The sequence below is a fragment of the Oncorhynchus mykiss genome, chromosome 5 (assembly GCF_013265735.2).
Source record: "Oncorhynchus mykiss isolate Arlee chromosome 5, USDA_OmykA_1.1, whole genome shotgun sequence".
Classification (NCBI taxonomy): domain Eukaryota; kingdom Metazoa; phylum Chordata; class Actinopteri; order Salmoniformes; family Salmonidae; genus Oncorhynchus; species Oncorhynchus mykiss.
Window position 1 is genome coordinate 75230172 of NC_048569.1, and position 17788 is coordinate 75247959.

Sequence of the window (17788 nt, forward strand, 5' to 3'; positions counted from 1 at the left end):
TTTTCAATTTGCATTCAAGCATTTACTTTGTATGAGGCTTGTATGGGAGATCTTCCCCACCCTTTCTATACTCTAAATCCACTGTATTTACACACACACACACACACACACACACACACACACACACACACACACACACACCTAATAGCCATATTCATTCTCAAACATTTTGCAACATTGTTGCTCCATAGAATGCCTCCACAGTTCTTTGCAATGTCAATTAGGCCTAGGCCTGACCAAGTCTGACTTACAAATCTAAAACACTGTTCTGGTAGTGACCTGAGACATCTATGCACAACTCAGAACAGTCAATATTTTGCGATCTTTTAAGTATCAGTATATGCTGGTTCGCTAAACTTGCAATAAGATCTGCTAACCATGTGTATATGACCAATACACTTTGATTTGATTTATAGGCCCTAGGGGCTATTGATAATTTCATTGGATATGGGTAGGAATACTGATCAGCAACTTAATGTGAGTGACACAGAAAGTGTGAGGGTCAGCTGGTATACGGACTCCTTTAGATGGGATGCTGCTAGCTAAAAGAGAACCAGGAGTCATGGTCAAACAGGAAAGGTCTGGAAAGATCATTTAAGGGCAGCAGATGGCAGCAATAGAGGAGTCAGAGGAGAAGAGCCAGCCAGCCACTGCCTAACAGATTTGTGTCTTATTATGTCTCTATCTTATTACAAAGAGGATTAATCAGGGTTCGAATTACTATTTGTAGCCTATGGAGGGTATAAACATTTTATTTGTGTGGAGTGGCCTCTGAAGTGCTGAGATTTGGGCCTATATTTATCAAGTGTCTCAGAGTGCTGATCTAGGATCAGGTCATGTCCATAATAATCTGCTTCATTATAAAAGGCAACATTTATCCTAAATCACCACTCCTACTCTAAGACACTTGGTTAATATGGACGCAGACCTAAATAGGTGTATTTTTCCTGCTAGGAGTGCATAAGGCTGATAACCTGATAACTCCTAAAAAATTAAGGTGAGAAATAATTATGTACAACGTTTCTACAGACAAGCTGTCTTCAACAGGGTATAATGACAAACACTGTGAGATTACTCATTTATATAGTGATAACCTCATAACTCGTACCTGATTGTCTGTCAACATTATTATGTACATTGAGAGACATAGTCTAGCCATGTCTATAGTGCAGGAATCAACCAGACTCTGAGAAATGGTACATATTTGACACCACAGATGAAAGGGGTTCGTTCCAGAGAGGGAAGCTCCATTTTACATCCCATTTTTCCTGTCTGCCTAGCGCCCACCCTAGCCATGACTGGTTCTGTTAAAGGTTTGACCTATCCCAGGATGCTGTCCTCTCTGAAATAAGAATATGATGAATCATGTTTTTGAGCCCTGATAGCAATTGCTCATGATCTCCACCGCTCTACAGACAGGACAGTAGTGACTGTCTTTGTCATTGAGCTGCCAGGACTTCACATCAGACTGCGCAGAGGGAATGCTCCTCCGAGGCTGGATCAAAGCCATTTACTACCTCTCCAAGTCATTTCTGGCGGGATATCAATGTTTGTCTGGATTTCTATAGCTCTCTATATCATTTTATAGCGGCGATTTATCTGCTTGCTTCAGCCTATTGTTGCTGGTGAGAGAGAGAAGTGTTTGTTTGGTGGAAAGTGTATGCACATTAATTACGCACAACACGATTCACATGAACAATGACATCTGCAGTTACGAAGGCGATGATCGAATCTTACGCTCTCATGGTCTTCGTCATGGGGTCGTTTTTCGTGTATTTCTGCGGCATGGTTTGGGCATTCTGCAACCCAAAACTCAGCGGTGTCGAGGAGGAGATGCTGACAGAGGCTCCGGCAGAGGACGACAGCTGCTGGGTGTGCGCCCAGCCACCCCCGGAGCAGATACACTACCACACATGTGCGCACCCCGGCGGGACACCACAGAGGACAGGGGACTGGATCACACAGACCACATATGTGAACTTTATGGGGGATAGTAGACCTACTGCTGACAGCCTCCTAACAATGGACCGCACAGGATTTGCATGTGGAGACAACAGTCAATCGTGGCGCAATTTGGATTGATTGACACTTTGCATTTATTTAGACAGTGATGCCACGTCATGTGAATATTTCTGTTTTTGTGTAGCCTATGTTGTGAGTAAGCTATGTGCATATTTGCTTTTATTTCAATGTCTGGTGAAACCTTTTTATTGATTGTTATCACAGCACTAAAAAACAAGCAAGCCAGAGAAACAATTATGTGAAGTGGATCATGCATTTACAGTAGTAGGCCCTATATGCTGGTTAAAATGAACAAAATCAATACAGTTAGCGTAGGTCTACCACTTTGAATCCACAAAGTCATTCAGGGCATCAGTGGGGCAGACATCATTAATAAAAGTCATATGGTTTATTGGAATGTTATAACATTATTTGATACATTAAATAATACACATACTTTAAAATGTGTTTGTGACAATACATGCAATACAAATACAATACATTAGTAGCAGCAGCAATGAGTGACATGGTGGCAATCAAATTAGAACATAATACCAGCACTCATTGTCTTTGAGGCCTCCCAATGTAGAAAAATAAGGCAAACAGTATTCATCACTTCCATCAATGACATAGTGTCAATCAGATTCGTTTTTTTATCGCCTCAGTCATCTGCAGCACATGATAGGAGTGTCTGTCCATTAGATAGGAGTTCTCTCTTGTCCAGTGTTCCTTCATTCAGGCTACTGTGGAGTTGCTCTCATACCCTTCTATTCCTACTTCAGTTTCCTGTGCACTTTGTCTTCCAGTTGCAGTAGTTTATCATACAAGGCATCTGACATGTCCTGTCAATATCCATCTGAGAAGGGAACAGAGAGGCGATCAGACACAGCAGGGGACTGATGCTAAACAACTAGCTGATACTGATAGTATGGTCTGGCAAATGGCTTTCTGGAGTGGATTTGACAAGGATAGAAACGCAAGTCATGACACCCAACAGATAGAACAATTACTTAATATTTATTCATTTGTACGGATGCAATGTTAATCTACAGTTACAATCCACCACTTCAAAATTATCTAACGAGTAATATAATCAGGCAAATTAATATCAATACTTGCCAAGCTGATATGACTGAAATTGAGATCTTGCTTGGTTGGTAGATTGGTACTCAAAAATAGTTAGACTGGTACTGTATTTAAAAAACAACAATAGAAATATGTGATGTTCATGTCGCAGATTCAGATAACCTGAGGTTGTTGTGAAAATGGCTTACAACTTTTAATGTGTACAGTATCTGTCACGTTCTGACCTTTATTTCCGTTTTTCTGTTTTGTATTTATTTAGTATGGTCAGGGCGTGAGTTGGGTGGGCAGTCTATGTTTGTTTTTCTATGTTTTGGGGCATTTCTATGTTTTCGGCCTAGTATGGTTCTCAATCAGAGGCAGGTGTCATTAGTTGTCTCTGATTGAGAATCATACTTAGGTAGCCTGGGTTGCACTGTTTGTTTGTGGGTGATTGTCTATGTTAGTGGCTTGTTTCAGCACAGGTCTCATTTTGTAGCGTCACGGTCGAATTTGGGTTATTGTTTTTGTTACTCTCTTGTATAGTGTTCAGTCTTTCTTTATTAAAGATTTTACCATGGACACTTACCACGCCGCATATTGGTCCTCTGATCCATCTCGCCTCTCCTCTTCGAACGAAGAGGAGGACGACCGTGACAGTATCACACACTTGAATTGACTTGGGTTTGTATAGCTATAGCCTAGCTAGTTAGTTTGGATTAACTGGATATCTGTTGTTTGTACAGCTATAGCCTAACCAGGTATCCAGTCAATCCAAGCTAACTGGCTAGGCTATAGCTATACAAACCACAGATATCCAGTCATGGATATCTGTGGTTTGTATAGCCTACCTTGTGAGGGTGTGTGTAGTTGTTTCCCGGGCTTGAGGTTAGACTTTGGTATTTAGCACAAGGATCCAGAATCAGGTGTTTGCATAAACAGCCAGAACTGCACAATTAAAATAGGTATAGATGAATCAAACCCTTAAATCACAGCATTAAAATACAAACAGAGATGAGCGCTAATATTGTGTGCGATATAAATACAGAAAGGTCATCTGTATCAATAGTTCACTGTGAGAGGTAGAAGTGCTATTGGTGCTTGTACACACCAGTGAGGGCATGTTATGTGTGGTAAATTCCAGAGCCTCTGATACATTTTGTGTGTGTGTGTGTTTGTGTGTGTACATACCAGAGCCTCCGCTCCATTTTTACAGAGTCAAGGTGAATATGTTGGTAAAGATTCTAATCTATCAAAATAAGCCAGAGAGATCAGACTCATCATCATGATGAAAGCAATACAGTGCATTCGGAAGTATTCAGACCCCCTCCCCTTTTCCACATTTTGTTACCTTAGAGCCTTATTCTTATTCTAAAATGGATGACATATTTTTCCCATCATCAATCTACACACAATACCCCATAATGACAAAGAGAAATCAGGCTTTTAGACATTTTGCAAATGTATATATATATATAAAAAAAAAAACAGAAATACCTTTTTACATAACTATTCAGAACCTTTGCTATGAGACTCAAAATTAAGCTCAGGTGCATCCTTTTTCCATTGATCATCCTTGAGATGTTTCTACAACTTGATTGGAGTCCACCTGTGGTAAATTCAATTGATTAGATATGATTTGGAAATGCACACACCTGTCTATATAAGGTCCCTCAGATGACAGTGCATGTCAGAGCAAAAACCAAGCCATCGAGCTCCGAGACAGGATTGTGTTGAACCACAGATCTGTGGAAGGGTACCAAAAACTTGCTGCAGCACTGAAGGTCCCCAAGAACACAGTGGCCTCCATCATTCTTAAATGGAAGAAGTTTAGAACCACCAAGACTGTTCCTAGAGCTGGCCACCAGGCCAAACTGAGCAATCGGGGGAGAAGGGCCTTGGTCAGGGAGGTGACCAAGAACCCGATGGTCACTCTGACAGAGCTCCAGAATATCCTCTGTGGAGATGGGAGAACCTTCCAAAAGGACAACCATCTCTGCAGCACTCCACCAATCAGGCATTTATGGTAGAGTGGCCAGAAGTAAGCCACTCCTCAGTAAAAGACACATGACAGCCCACTTGGAGTTTGCCAAAAGGCACCTAAAGGACTCTCAGACCATGAGAAACAAGATTGTCTGGTCTGATGAAACCAAGATTGAACTCTTTGGCCTGAATGCCAAGTGTCACGTCTGGAGGAAACCTGGCACCATCCCTACAGTGAAGCATGGTGGTGGCAGCATCACGCTGTGGGGATGTTTTAAAGTGGCAGGGACAGGGAGACTAGTCAGGAGCGAGGGAAAGATGAACAGAGCAAAGTACAGAGAGATCCTTGAGCTCCAGAGAGCTCAGGACCTCAGACTGGGGCAAAGGTTCACCTTCCAACAGGACAACGACCCTAAGCACACAGCCAAGACAACACAGTAGTGGCATTGGGACAAGTTTCTGAATGTCCTTGAGTGGCCCAGCCAGAGCCCAGACTTGAACCTGATCGAAAATCTTTGGTGAGACCTGAAAATAGCTGTGTAGCGACTCTCCCCATCCAACCTGACAGAGATTGAGAGGATCTGCAGAGAAGAATTGGAGAAGCTCCCCAAATACAGGTGTGCCTGTAATCGCTGCCAACGGTGCTTCAACAAAGTACTGAGTGAAGGGTCTGAATACTTATGTAAATGTGATATTTCAGTTGAAATGTTTTATACATTTGCAAAAATGTATAAATAAACCGTTTTTGCTTTGTCATTATGGGGTATTGTGTGTGGATTGATGAATAAAAAATATATATTTTTAGCAATTTAAGAATAAGTCTGTAATGTAACAAAATGTGGAAAAAGTTAAGGTCTGAATACTTTCCAAATGCACCATATATCTTGGAAACTGAAAGCATCTTGGAAACTGAAAGCATCTTGGAAACTGAATACATCTTGAAAACTTGAGCGTTGACATGCACAGTTTTGTGGAATAAATGATTTGAGTAAAATTCCCCTTTAACAAATACTATTATCACGCATGTACACACACACACACCAGCCAGAGAATGTGCATGAGCAGGTTCCAGAGGAGGGTAGGGAAAGAGTGCAGGATGCTTTAAGTCAGGTTGGTCATCAATACAGAAGTGATAAGAGACACCACCACAGTCAACTGGGCTCTCCAATACAGAGCCCTGAGGTCAGAAGAACCCTGAGGTAAGCAGAATAGTAGAGGTGACTCTGGAATCAGCAGTGAGCAACAAAAAAAAATATCCAGGGAAGAGGAGGACAGAACTACTGTCATAGAAACTGTGGTGTTAATTTTTTATGAAGAGTGTTGCTATGAAAAGGCAGTTGGTGAAGGGCAGATGGATCCAGTGTCCTCAATGTCTTTACAAAAACGACTATCTCAGGTGATGTATAAAACGTTCATGAAATAAGATTACATGACCCAAACAGATGTCTTTATGATTATCTATCTATACACTACATGACCAAAAGAATGTGAACACCTGCTCGTTGAACATCTCATTACAAAATCATGGGCATTAACATGGAGTTGGTCCTCGTTTGCCTCTACTCTTTTGGGAAGGTGTGCTGTAAACCTGCAGGAAGGTTTCAGGAAGGTTTCGCTCCAGGAAAAGGGTTGGTTTCACTAGCTACCACAGCCGCAGCCATAGCCACAAAGTCAATGTTGTATATATAAAATCAGCTTTTTGGTCTTAATTTAAGGTCAGGGTTAGGCACAAGGTTAAGGATACGGTTAGGTTTAAAATCACACTTTAAAGAAAATAAATTGTAGAAATAGGCGGGGGGGGGCTCTGGTAACTAGTGACGACGCTAATCTATTTACAGTAACAGCGCTGTCCACTAGTCTAGCAGAGAAAGAGAAAGTTGCAATAAACGTGTTTCCTTCACCGATAGGGTAAAAAAAACCAAGACGTGTATATTTACGTGTTCGCTCCGGTAACTAACACGTCCTTGGTAATTATCGCTTGTTTAAATCAATAGAATTATATATAAATACAGCAACAATTTGTCCACAAACTGTAGAGTACGACGACGTTGAAATCAGACTACTGCCCCTTGCTAACACCGCATCCTATGGTATGATTGGGCGACATTCTAGCCCCAGCCAATAGCGTTTAGACTACTGTCAGCCCAGATATAGGAAAATAAGAGTATATAGAGTAGAAAATCCTGTCTTTGTCTGGTTGAGTAGAAAATCCTGTCGAAGTCTGTCACATAGTCATATCCTGAACTCTGTGATTCACATAAACCTATATTCATTGGTCACATGAATGTAGTATTTATTGTAAATCAAAACAACAGACAATGCCTAATTTAGGTGATTTGTTTAATTTCGTCTGTAACAAATTATCTCCATGACAAATCAGACAAAATTCAATGTTTTAATTGATTAAAAAAACAAACATTTGAGTACAAAGATCTTATAAAACTCAACCACTATTTAATTTCCTTGTGCACTGACACACTAATAACCTCTATACAACTTCATTACTATACAATAAGTATGCCCTCATTTGCTTTATAGATGGAAATCTGTAATAATACAATAATAAAGCATTCAAACAAGCTGAAACATTGAGATGCTGTGAACGGGTCCCATTTTGGTCTTAAGGATATATATCAATGCATGCCTCATCCATATTACTGACTATCAAACCATTACTATGGACTACAATATATGTACAAATATACTTCCCACAGGGCAATATATCATCAGTTCGTGGTCAGGAGAGAACCTGAAAATGATAAATGAAATACAGAAATAAAACATTAACTGACTTTTTAAATATTTCCTGTATATAGTACGCTTACTAACTTGATCGTGTAGTTCATAATTCCTATTCTTATTTCTCGTGTTTTTTTTCTATTATACATTGTTATTGAAAGCCCCTTGTTGGGTTTTGAGTTTGCAAGAAAAGCATTTCACTGTGCTTGTGCATGTGACATTAAAACTTGAATAGTGTTTGATTTGGGTCTCAGCCTATAACTGAACAACCTATAAAGATGGCCCATAATGACACCAGAATGTGAATAATAAGGTCCAGGGGCGAAGGTTGCTGAGAAGAAGGAGAAGGCCCCTGAGTAAAGTTGCATCTGTGTGTGATTGTAGGAAGCAGGACATCAAAACTAAGCCTGTAGACCATGAAGACAGGAGACAGGTTGATAACATATTGAAGTCATTTAGGGTTCAAACCTAAAGCTAATGGTGAAAGAATTGCATAATCATAATAGCTACTATAGTAACGGTCTTGTTGTACAACAACTGTCCTTGTGTGCAGTTGAGATTGTCTGAAATCATTCTGACTGATTATCATCCTCACCTTAACTCTATTCAGAAACCCTCTAATCACCGTTCAGCTCTCACTCTCTTTCAACAGAGATACATCATAAACAGTTGTCCTGTTCAGAACAACTGTGCATTTTAACAAGTTCAATACAACACAATGATAGCTTAGAACATTTGTTGTATCAAGGTAGCAAACACACTAACCATTTAAAAAATCTTTCTTTCTAGAAGCATCGTTTCCTACAATTCCCTTTCCAAAGACCCATCAGAACTTAGTTAGCACATCATCTCCCCTCCAGTCTGGATCCTGATTAGCACCATAATCTGCTCAGTGTGGACTGAACATGAACCATGCAGTTTATTTATAATCTGCTCAGTATGGACTGAACATGGACCACCAGTAATGCAGTTTATTTATAATCTGCTCAGTATGGACTGAACATGGACCATAAGTAATGCATTTTATTTATAATCTGCTCAGTATGGACTGAACATGGACCACCAGTAATGCAGTTTATTTATAATCTGCTCAGTATGGACTGAACATGGACCAGCACTAATGCAGTTTATTTATAATCTGCTCAGTATGGACTGAACATGGACCACCAGTAATGCAGTTTATTTATAATCTGCTCAGTATGGACTGAACATGGACCATAAGTAATGCAGTTTATTTATAATCTGCTCAGTATGGACTGAACATGGACCAGCACTAATGCAGTTTATTTATAATCTGCTCAGTATGGACTGAACATGGACCATAAGTAATGCAGCTGATCTACGATCTGATTTGGACAGTTATTTGGTCACAAATATGAATGAGAACCAACATTTGTACACCCCACATTCCACAAAGCCTACTGTCATTTTCTGAAACTACTCTCGACTGAGATGTTTAACGAAATACAAAACTGAATCTAGAAAATTGCACAACGTACAACTTTGTACAAATTTTCCCATGCAAAAAGAAGCTGATCAGTACCCAAATATATAAACAGAAAGCAAACTGAAATATAAACAATACATAAATATCAATACAAAATATTACTATTTGAGATTTAACAAGATCTATTGAAGTACATAGACACCAATGTCTTTGAGCACTCTTGGTCAAATATCACTGGCAGACAATGTGGCAAAGTGTACTGCCAGAGAGTACTATAGCTGAGATATGGTCGAATGATGGTTATTGCCTGTTATGAATTTGTTCATCACTTGTAACTCTTTACTCAAAGCCAACAGATTAGATATGTGATATCTATATGACACATTGTCAACAGATTCAAAATGGATGATAGTAAGTCAGGATCATGTAAAGAGTCATATAATGCATTGACTACATTACCATTATCCCTGTTAGCTCTAAACAAAGTGTACAAAGAAACGATCAGTGACTGAGATGAATAACCTTGCAAAATAAAAATTAATGTATCAAAATTCTCCAAACTGAACACTGATGGTTTGCTTAATGAAGACATCTGATTTACATTCAAGTAGTCTTCTTAAAGAAAACACAATTGAATTCATAGACGTGGCATTACATTACACTGCACTAAACAAGGTGGAAACGTCATACTTATTTCTAGCACCATTTGGAATAAATGATACATTTTCAAAAGGGCAGAACTTTCATTGCTAGATTTCACTTTTACTTCTCTAGCTGAGACAACGGACAGCCATTTGTAATTTTTCTGTGCATCAAAAGTTGAATTGAGTTGACCCTTTGACTTATAGACCGATGCTTAATGTGTTGTTGATGCGTTTCATCCGTCTGTCTGTCTGTGTGTGTGTGTGCTGGCCCAGGGGTTCGGGCCCTAAGCTTGGCTTTCCAGCAGCACTCGGTGAATCTCCTGGAAGGAAGGCCTCTCCTTGGTGTTCCTTCTCCAACAACACAGCATGATCTCATACAAAGAGTCAGGACACAGCACTGGCTGGGGCAGGTAGATCTACAACATATTGACAAGACAATCAGGTACAATACAGTAGAACATAGGCAGGTACATCTGCAGCAAAAGAGAGTGAGTCAGTTTGAGTGTGTCTCTCACCTGTCGTTTCTGGTCCCTGAAGAACTCCCCAGTGTTCTCTATGACCTGTTCATCAGTCAGCTGGGAGTAAGGCTGCTCCTTACAGAAGGTCAGGGTCTCCCACAGCGTCACCCCAAACGCCCACACGTCACTGGCTGTGGTGAACTTACCCTGGGAGTGAAGAGGCAGAACAACAGACATTAGGCTACATAAGTTATTGAGTTTAGATGATTTGTAGGGGCTTAAAAAGGGGATAGTTCCTGTTAACCAAAGCCCTCATTCAAAGGCCCATTACAGTACACATACACTGAGTATACCATAGATTAGGAACACCCCCCCCCCCTCCCCCCTATGCCCTCAGAAACGCCTCAATTTGTCAGAGCATGGACTCTACAATGTGTCAAAAGCATTCTACAGGGATGCTGGCCCATGTTGACTCCAATGCTTCCCACAGTTGTGTCAAGTTGGCTGGATGTCCTTTGGGTGGTGGACTATTCTTGATACACACAGGAAACTGTTAAGTGTGAAAAACCCAGAAGCGTTGCAGTTCTTGACACAAACCGGTGCACCTGACACCGACTACCATACCCCGTTCAAAAGCACTCAAATCTTTTGTCTTGCCCATTCACCTTCTGAATGTCACACATACACAATCCATGTCTCAATTGTCTCAAGGCTTAAAATGTCTTCTTCAACATGTCTCCTCCCTTCATCTACACTGATTGAAGTGGAAAAAACATTATGAACAGACTATGTTTGATCCCACACTTGGGACTCTGACTCTATTGGTTACACAGACTTTTGACCTCCCATCCTATTCTAACCACCTCTTGTCGGGTTAGTATTCATGTTACCTGATGAAATTGCTGTACAATATGAATCTTGTTGCCATCTAATGCACATTCAAAAGTCATAAATCAGCACTGCAGAGCTCTTCCTGTCCTATGCCGTGATTCATGTCTGGAAATGTGCATGTACACCGTGGCCCATCTACTGTTGCTAGCCTCAATTCTGACTTGTGGTCTGATATCTGCTTCACTTATTTCTGCTCTCGTAAAAGCCTGGGTTTTCTGCACGTTAACACTAGAAGTTTATTACCTAAAATGTATCATTTGAAAGTGTGGGTTCACAGCTCCAATCAAGATGTGTTGATCATTACGGAGACGTGGTTAAGGAAGAATGTTTTGAATACTGATGTTAACCTTTCTGGTTCGAACCTTTTCCGGCAAGACAGATCTTCCAAAGGTGGGGGAGTGGCAATCTTAACCAAGGATCACCTTCAGTGCTCGGTTGTCTCCACCAAGTCTGTCCCCAAACAATTTGATATGCTGGTTTTAAGCATTAAACTTTCAAATAGCTCTTTGTTGACTGTTGCTGGGTGCTTTCGTCCTCCATCAGCACCAGCCTGTACACTACCTGCCCTAAGCTCTCTCCTGGCCCCTTACACTAAGTATGAATTTGTCCTGCTAGGTGACCTAAACTGGGACATGCTTAAACCACCTGACCAAGTCCTAAAGCAATGGGACTCCCTAAATCTTTCTTTAATGAGCAAGCGTTCCTTCATGACCTGGCCTCTGTAAATGGGTATAGAATCAGCTTGATCCCCTCTGTTTAAGACACTTGGACCTTCTTTTTAAAAATATTTTCAGCAGTATTATTAACAAACACACCCCCATAAAGAAAATGAGAATTAAAAACAGGTTCAGCCCCTGGTTCGACCGGGATCTTGCAGAGTTACTCCACCTCAAGAATTGCATTTGGCGAAAGGCTCGGCACACACATACTCAGGCTGACTGGCTATCGTTCAGGCAAATGAGAAATAAGTGCACTCAGGCTATCCGGAAGGCCAAAGTTAGTTACTTTAAAGGAGCAGTTCTCTCTCTGTGGGTCTAACCCCAAGAAGTTCTGGAAAACGGTTAAAGACCTGGAGAATAAACCCTCCTCCTCACAGCTGCCCATGTCCCTTAATGTTGATGATGTGGTTGTTACTGACAATAAGCATAAGGCTGAGCTCTTTAATCACCACTGACCACATTAAGTCAGGATTACTATTTGACTCAGCCATGCCTCCTTGCAGGTCCAACATTTCCTCATCTCCCACCCCTTCTAACGCGACTAGCCCCGATGCTGCTCCCTCTTTTTCCCCTGCCCCGCTACAAACTTTTTCCCCACAGGCGGTCACTGAGTCCGATATGCTAAAGGAGCTCCTTAAACTTGACCCCAAAAAAACATCTGGGTCAGATGGTTTAGACCCTTTCTTCTTTAAGGTTGGTGCCCCTGTCATCACCAAGCCTGTCTCTCCTCTCTGGGGAGGTTCCCATTGCTTGGAAGGCAGCCACGTTTCATCCTTTATTTAAAAGGGGGAGATCAAGCTGATCCTACCTGTTATATGCCTAATTCTATTTGCCCGGTTATCAAGTGTTGGAAAAACTTGTCAATAATCAACTGACTCGCTTTCTTGATGTCTATAGTATTCTCTCGGGTATGCAATCTGGTTTCCGCTCAGGTGATGGATGTGTCACTGCAACCTTAAAGGTCCTCAATGATGTCACCATTTCCCTTGAATCTAAGCAATGTTGTGCTGCTATTTTTATTGACTTGGCCAAAGATTTTGATACGGTAGACCATTCCATTCTTGTGGGCCGGCTATGGAGTATTGGGGTCTCCGAGGGGTCTTTGGCCTGGTTTGCTAACTACCTCTCTCAAAGAGTGCAGTGTATAAAGTCAGAACATCTGCTGTCTCAGCCAGTGGCTGTCACCAAGGGAGTACCACAAGGCTCGATCCTAGGCCCTAAGCTCTTCTCAATTTACATCAACAACATAGCTCAGGCACTAGGGAGCTCTCTCATCCATTTATATGCAGATGATACAGTCTTATACTCAGCTGACCCTTCCCCGGATTTTGTGTTAAATGCACTACAACAAAGCTTTCTTAGTGTCCAACAAGTGTTGGACACTAGTGTTCTCTGCCATTGACCTTGTTCTGAACACCTCTAAAACAAAGGTCATGTGGTTTGGTAAGAAGAATGCCCCTCTCCCCACCGGTGTGATTACTACCTCTGAGGGTTTAGAGCTTGAGGTAGTCACTTCACACAAGTACTTGGGAGTATGGCTAGACAGTGCACTGTCCCTCTGTCAGCACATATCAAAGCTGCTGGCTAAAGTTAAATCTAGACTTGATTTCCTCTATCGTAATCGCTCCTCTTTCACCCCAGCTGCCAAACTAATCCTGATTCAGATGACCATCCTAACCATGCTAGATTACGGAGACGTAATTTATAAATCGGCAGGTAAGGGTGCTCTCGTGAGGCTAGATGTTCTTTACCATTCGGCCATCAGATTTGCCACCAATGCTCCTTATAGGACACCTCACTGCACTCTATACTCCTCTGTAAACTGGTCATCTCTGTATACCCGTCTCTGTAGACTCACTGGTCGATGTTTATTTATAAAACCCTCTTAGATAGGGGGAGGCCTGAGATATTTACTGCAGCCCTCATCCTTCACATACAACACCCGTTCTGCCAGTCGCATCCCTGGGTCGCTCCTCTTTTCAGTTCGCTGCAGCTAGCGACTGGAACGAGCTGCAACAAACACTCAAACTCGACAGTTTTATCTCAATCTCTTCATTCAAAGACTCAATCATGGACACTTACTGACAGTTGTGGCTGCTTTGCGTGATGTATTGTTGTCTCTACCTTCTTCCCCTTGTGCTGTTGTCTGTGCCAAATAATGCTTGTACCATGTTTTGTGCTGCTACCATGTTGTGTTGCTGCCATGTTGTTGTCATGTTGCCTACCATGTTGTTGTCATGTTGCTACCATACTGTGATGTCATGTGTTGCTGCCATGCTATGTTCTTGTCTTTAGGTCTCTTTTCTGTAGTGTTGTGTTGTCTCTTGTCGTGATGTGTGTTTTGTCCTATATTTTTTTAAATGTTTAATCCCAGCCCCCGTCCCTGCAGGAATCTTTTTGCTTTTTGCTAGGCCGTCATTGTAAATAAGAATTTGTTCTTAAATGACTTTTCTAGTTAAATAAAGGTAAAAAAAAAGTGAACTAAGGTATCCATATTCCATATAAGACCACCAGGGGGCCACCACGTCTCACCAGCTTCTCCCTCCCTCCCTCTCTCCCTCCCTCCCTCAGTCCTACCAGCAGTATGCTCTCCCAGGACATCCATCGTATGGGCAGCACGGCCCGACCCTGGATGCGGTAGTAGTCTCCACTGTACAGGTTCCTGCTCATGCCAAAGTCAGCAATCTTGATGGTGTAGTTCTTCCCCACCAGACAGTTCCTCGTAGCCAGGTCTCTGTGGACAAAGTTAAGCGAGGAGAGGTACCTCATCCCTGAGGCAATCTGAGTGGCCATGTAGCGCAGGTCACTGTAGCTGGAGCAGAGGAGAGGCAGAGATGGAGAGAGAGAGAGTCAGCACCAGGAGAGGTGAAGAGATATACAGGATTACACACACACACACCCCTGCCCCAGCCTCCATCCCCTTTTCCCTACCCGACAGTGGTTACGTTGCTGATGAGTGCTATCTGTCCCTCAGGTTCATGGCGGGACAGGAACTGGTTGAGGTCACCGTTCTCCATGTACTCTGTGATCATGCAGAGGGGGTCGCTGCAGATACACACGGCCAGCAGACGGATGATGTTGGGGTCCTTCAGACGTGACATGATCTTAATCTCCTTCAGGAAGTCATTCCTGATTATAACACAGAGGTCAGCGGTTAGAGGTCATTAGGGAGACTGAGAGCTTTGAATGATAAATAGGAATTAATCCCAAAACACACACATAAAACATGTGCTGGAAAAATCACTCAAAACATGTCTACGTTGTCAATACATTTGGGAGCAGCAGAGGCAGACATTCACTGTGTTCTCTAATCAGGAGTGTGCTTCCCCCTCACCTGGCGTTTTTGTTAGCATCTGCTCTGAGCATCTTAACAGCAACCAGTACTGGCTGGTTGTCACTGATGTTGAAGGAGAAATCCTCATCTATAAACTCCTTCATGCCCTCTGCCTCACACAAGTGGACCTGTAGGGAGACGGAACATGGAGACTCTGATCAACGCACTACATCTAGTGGTCACTAACGATGGTTCTAAAGAGCCTGGAGACTCTGATCAACACAAGACATCTAGTGGTCACTAACGATGGTTCTGACGATGGTTCTGAAGAGCCTGGAGACTCTGATCAACACACAACATCTAGTGGTCACTAACGATGGTTCTGACGATGGTTCTGAAGAGCCTGGAGACTCTGATCAACACACGGCATCTAGTGCTCACTAACAATGGTTCTGAAGAGCCTGGAGACTCTGATCAACACACGACATCTAGTGGTCACTAATGATGGTTCTAACGATGGTTCTGAAGAGCCTGGAGACTCTGATCAACACACGACATCTAGTGGTCACTAACGATGGTTCTGAAGAGCCACAAAGGTTGTGCAAGCTTTTTCTTCAGCCTAAATCACCAGAATAATCTAATTAATGACCCTGATCAATATTGTGCATAAGAAATGAGTTGAATTAATGTAAATCAAACATGGCATTGATTACTATGTAATGTCCAGAGAGCACAAACCTCTCCAAACTGTCCCTCGCCCAGCTTCTCTTTGAAGGTGAGCAGTTTCCTGGGGAACTCTTCCACTGCCACGTCCTTCCCTGACAGCAGGTCCATGGTTAAAGCAGGGACCGCGTACGTGTTGCCCCCGGTTACGCCCTGCAGGTTGACGATGTCTGCCTCGGCATAGTGAGGGACTCCGTCCTGGGCAACTGTTGCAATGGGAGCCTTGGAGGCTGTCACTGCTGTGCTGGTCAAAACTGATGCCAGAGAAAAAAGTTGAAGGTAGATTCAGCAATATGACATCATCATACACAATGGGGTGACTTCATGCTTCCAGAATGAGCAGACATGATAATTTTTCAACCTCCTTAATTCAACTCTCTCATGTCTTTTCTGGTCATTTAAACTCTGCCTTATGTGTCTGGTCTACTCACCGGCATCCTTGGAGGTGTGGGAGAACTCAGGTAGCATGCGTATGAGTCGTGAGGGTTCCTGGTAGTCAGGGCCCAGGGGGAAGATACGCTCGTAGGTGGAGCTAGACTCCTGCTCGCTGGGTGCTGACGATGATGTCGGGTTGTTGTGGCTGTAGGCGAACGTCTCGCTCTGTAGTGACAGACTAGCAGTTAGTTCATCGTCCAGCATCCGCCGCGAGGCCTAGAATAAAGGATGCTGGGGTAAAGAGACACATCTGACCAGCCTTGATTGATCAACACGTGGTAGTATTTATTTACCCAACTTTTAATCGTATTTTACATTTCCGGATTGTAACAAACAGTCACAATAACTAACGTTCACAATTCAGAGAAATGGAGCATCAAAATGCTTTTTTGACTCAGGAAAAACTCATTTGTATGTATGTGTGACCAGGTGGCATCTCTCACCTTCTCCAGCATCTTCTGCCAGACCTGCCTCCAGAGGATGATGACAATGATGGCGACAAGGATAAGAATGATGGCCACCAGGCAGACAATCAGAATTCTGGTGTTGCTGTCATCTATTTTGTGGGTGGGGTCATCCCCTGGGGAGGGGATAGAGGAAGACATAATTTGATTGGATTACATAATTAAAGCAGGAAATGCTTTGCATGAAATGCATTGCTCACGGGTGGGAGTATGTGTTACAGCTTGTGTTTGTGTGATGCATGTGGAGTGGGCACTGACCTGGTTGAGTGCTAGTGGGGGGGCTGCTGCCGGTCTTGGGGGGTGCCAGGGTAGTGTTGTACATGGCTGTGTCTGGAAGAGCAGAGACAGATGTGAATCACAACAAAGAACAGATAATAGTTTACAGATTCATATTGAAAGGGGTGTTCTCTATACATGAGCTGGAGGTGATCTGAGGTGTGTGTACCGGTACACATGTTTACCTGACTGGAAGGTGATTTCGCTAAACATCATCCAGGCTTCAGCAAAGTAGAACTGGCACTTGATTGCACTGGCCATATGATTGGCCAGAGAGATGGTGACGAAGCGGGCGCTGAGATTGACGTCATCCACCACGGGACTAAAGGAAAGGGGCGTGGCCTCCCAGTCAGCCTCAGAACGGAAGTAACACACCACCTGGCGGAATGCCTTGACATGCTTCATGAACATGTTGTTACAGTGCACCTAGAAACAGAGAAAGAGAGAGACAGAAAGAGAGAGGGGAGAGCAAGAGGGGTATTTGTTGTTACAGTGAAACAGGTTATTACAGTCAACCTGCAGGAAAAACGTTTTAGGGCGATGGAAATAGGGTCAAGCTGAAAGATTTGGAAATGCAATGCCTGTTATTTGGGAGGTGGTGAACACTTGAAATACCAGCTGGAGTAGCAAGAAATGGGACTGCCGAGTGGCGCAGCGGTCTAAGGCACTGCA

At 42.7% G+C, this 17788-nt stretch overlaps 1 protein-coding gene across 4 annotated transcripts in view; it reads right to left on the bottom strand.

The window, feature by feature from the left end:
• Positions 1–7369: 7369 nt before the first annotated feature.
• Positions 7370–17788, bottom strand: part of LOC110524573 (discoidin domain-containing receptor 2) — a 59068-nt gene continuing 48649 nt past the window's right edge. The window contains exons 8-17 of one of the 4 annotated variants that reach the window (XM_036978423.1): positions 17302–17542; positions 17099–17170; positions 16820–16932; positions 16373–16541; positions 15957–16195; positions 15279–15406; positions 14876–15073; positions 14522–14756; positions 10392–10541; positions 7370–10292 (exon numbers count right to left, since the gene is read on the bottom strand). In XM_036978423.1, the coding sequence (XP_036834318.1) occupies positions 10161–10292; positions 10392–10541; positions 14522–14756; positions 14876–15073; positions 15279–15406; positions 15957–16195; positions 16373–16541; positions 16820–16932; positions 17099–17170; positions 17302–17542 (1677 nt within the window). In that variant the 3' untranslated portion in view covers positions 7370–10160. Of the gene's footprint in view, positions 10293–10391; positions 10542–14521; positions 14757–14875; positions 15074–15278; positions 15407–15956; positions 16196–16372; positions 16593–16819; positions 16957–17098; positions 17171–17301; positions 17543–17788 lie in introns of all 4 variants that reach the window. The other 3 variants (XM_036978421.1, XM_036978420.1, XM_036978422.1) reach the window with 3 other exon arrangements.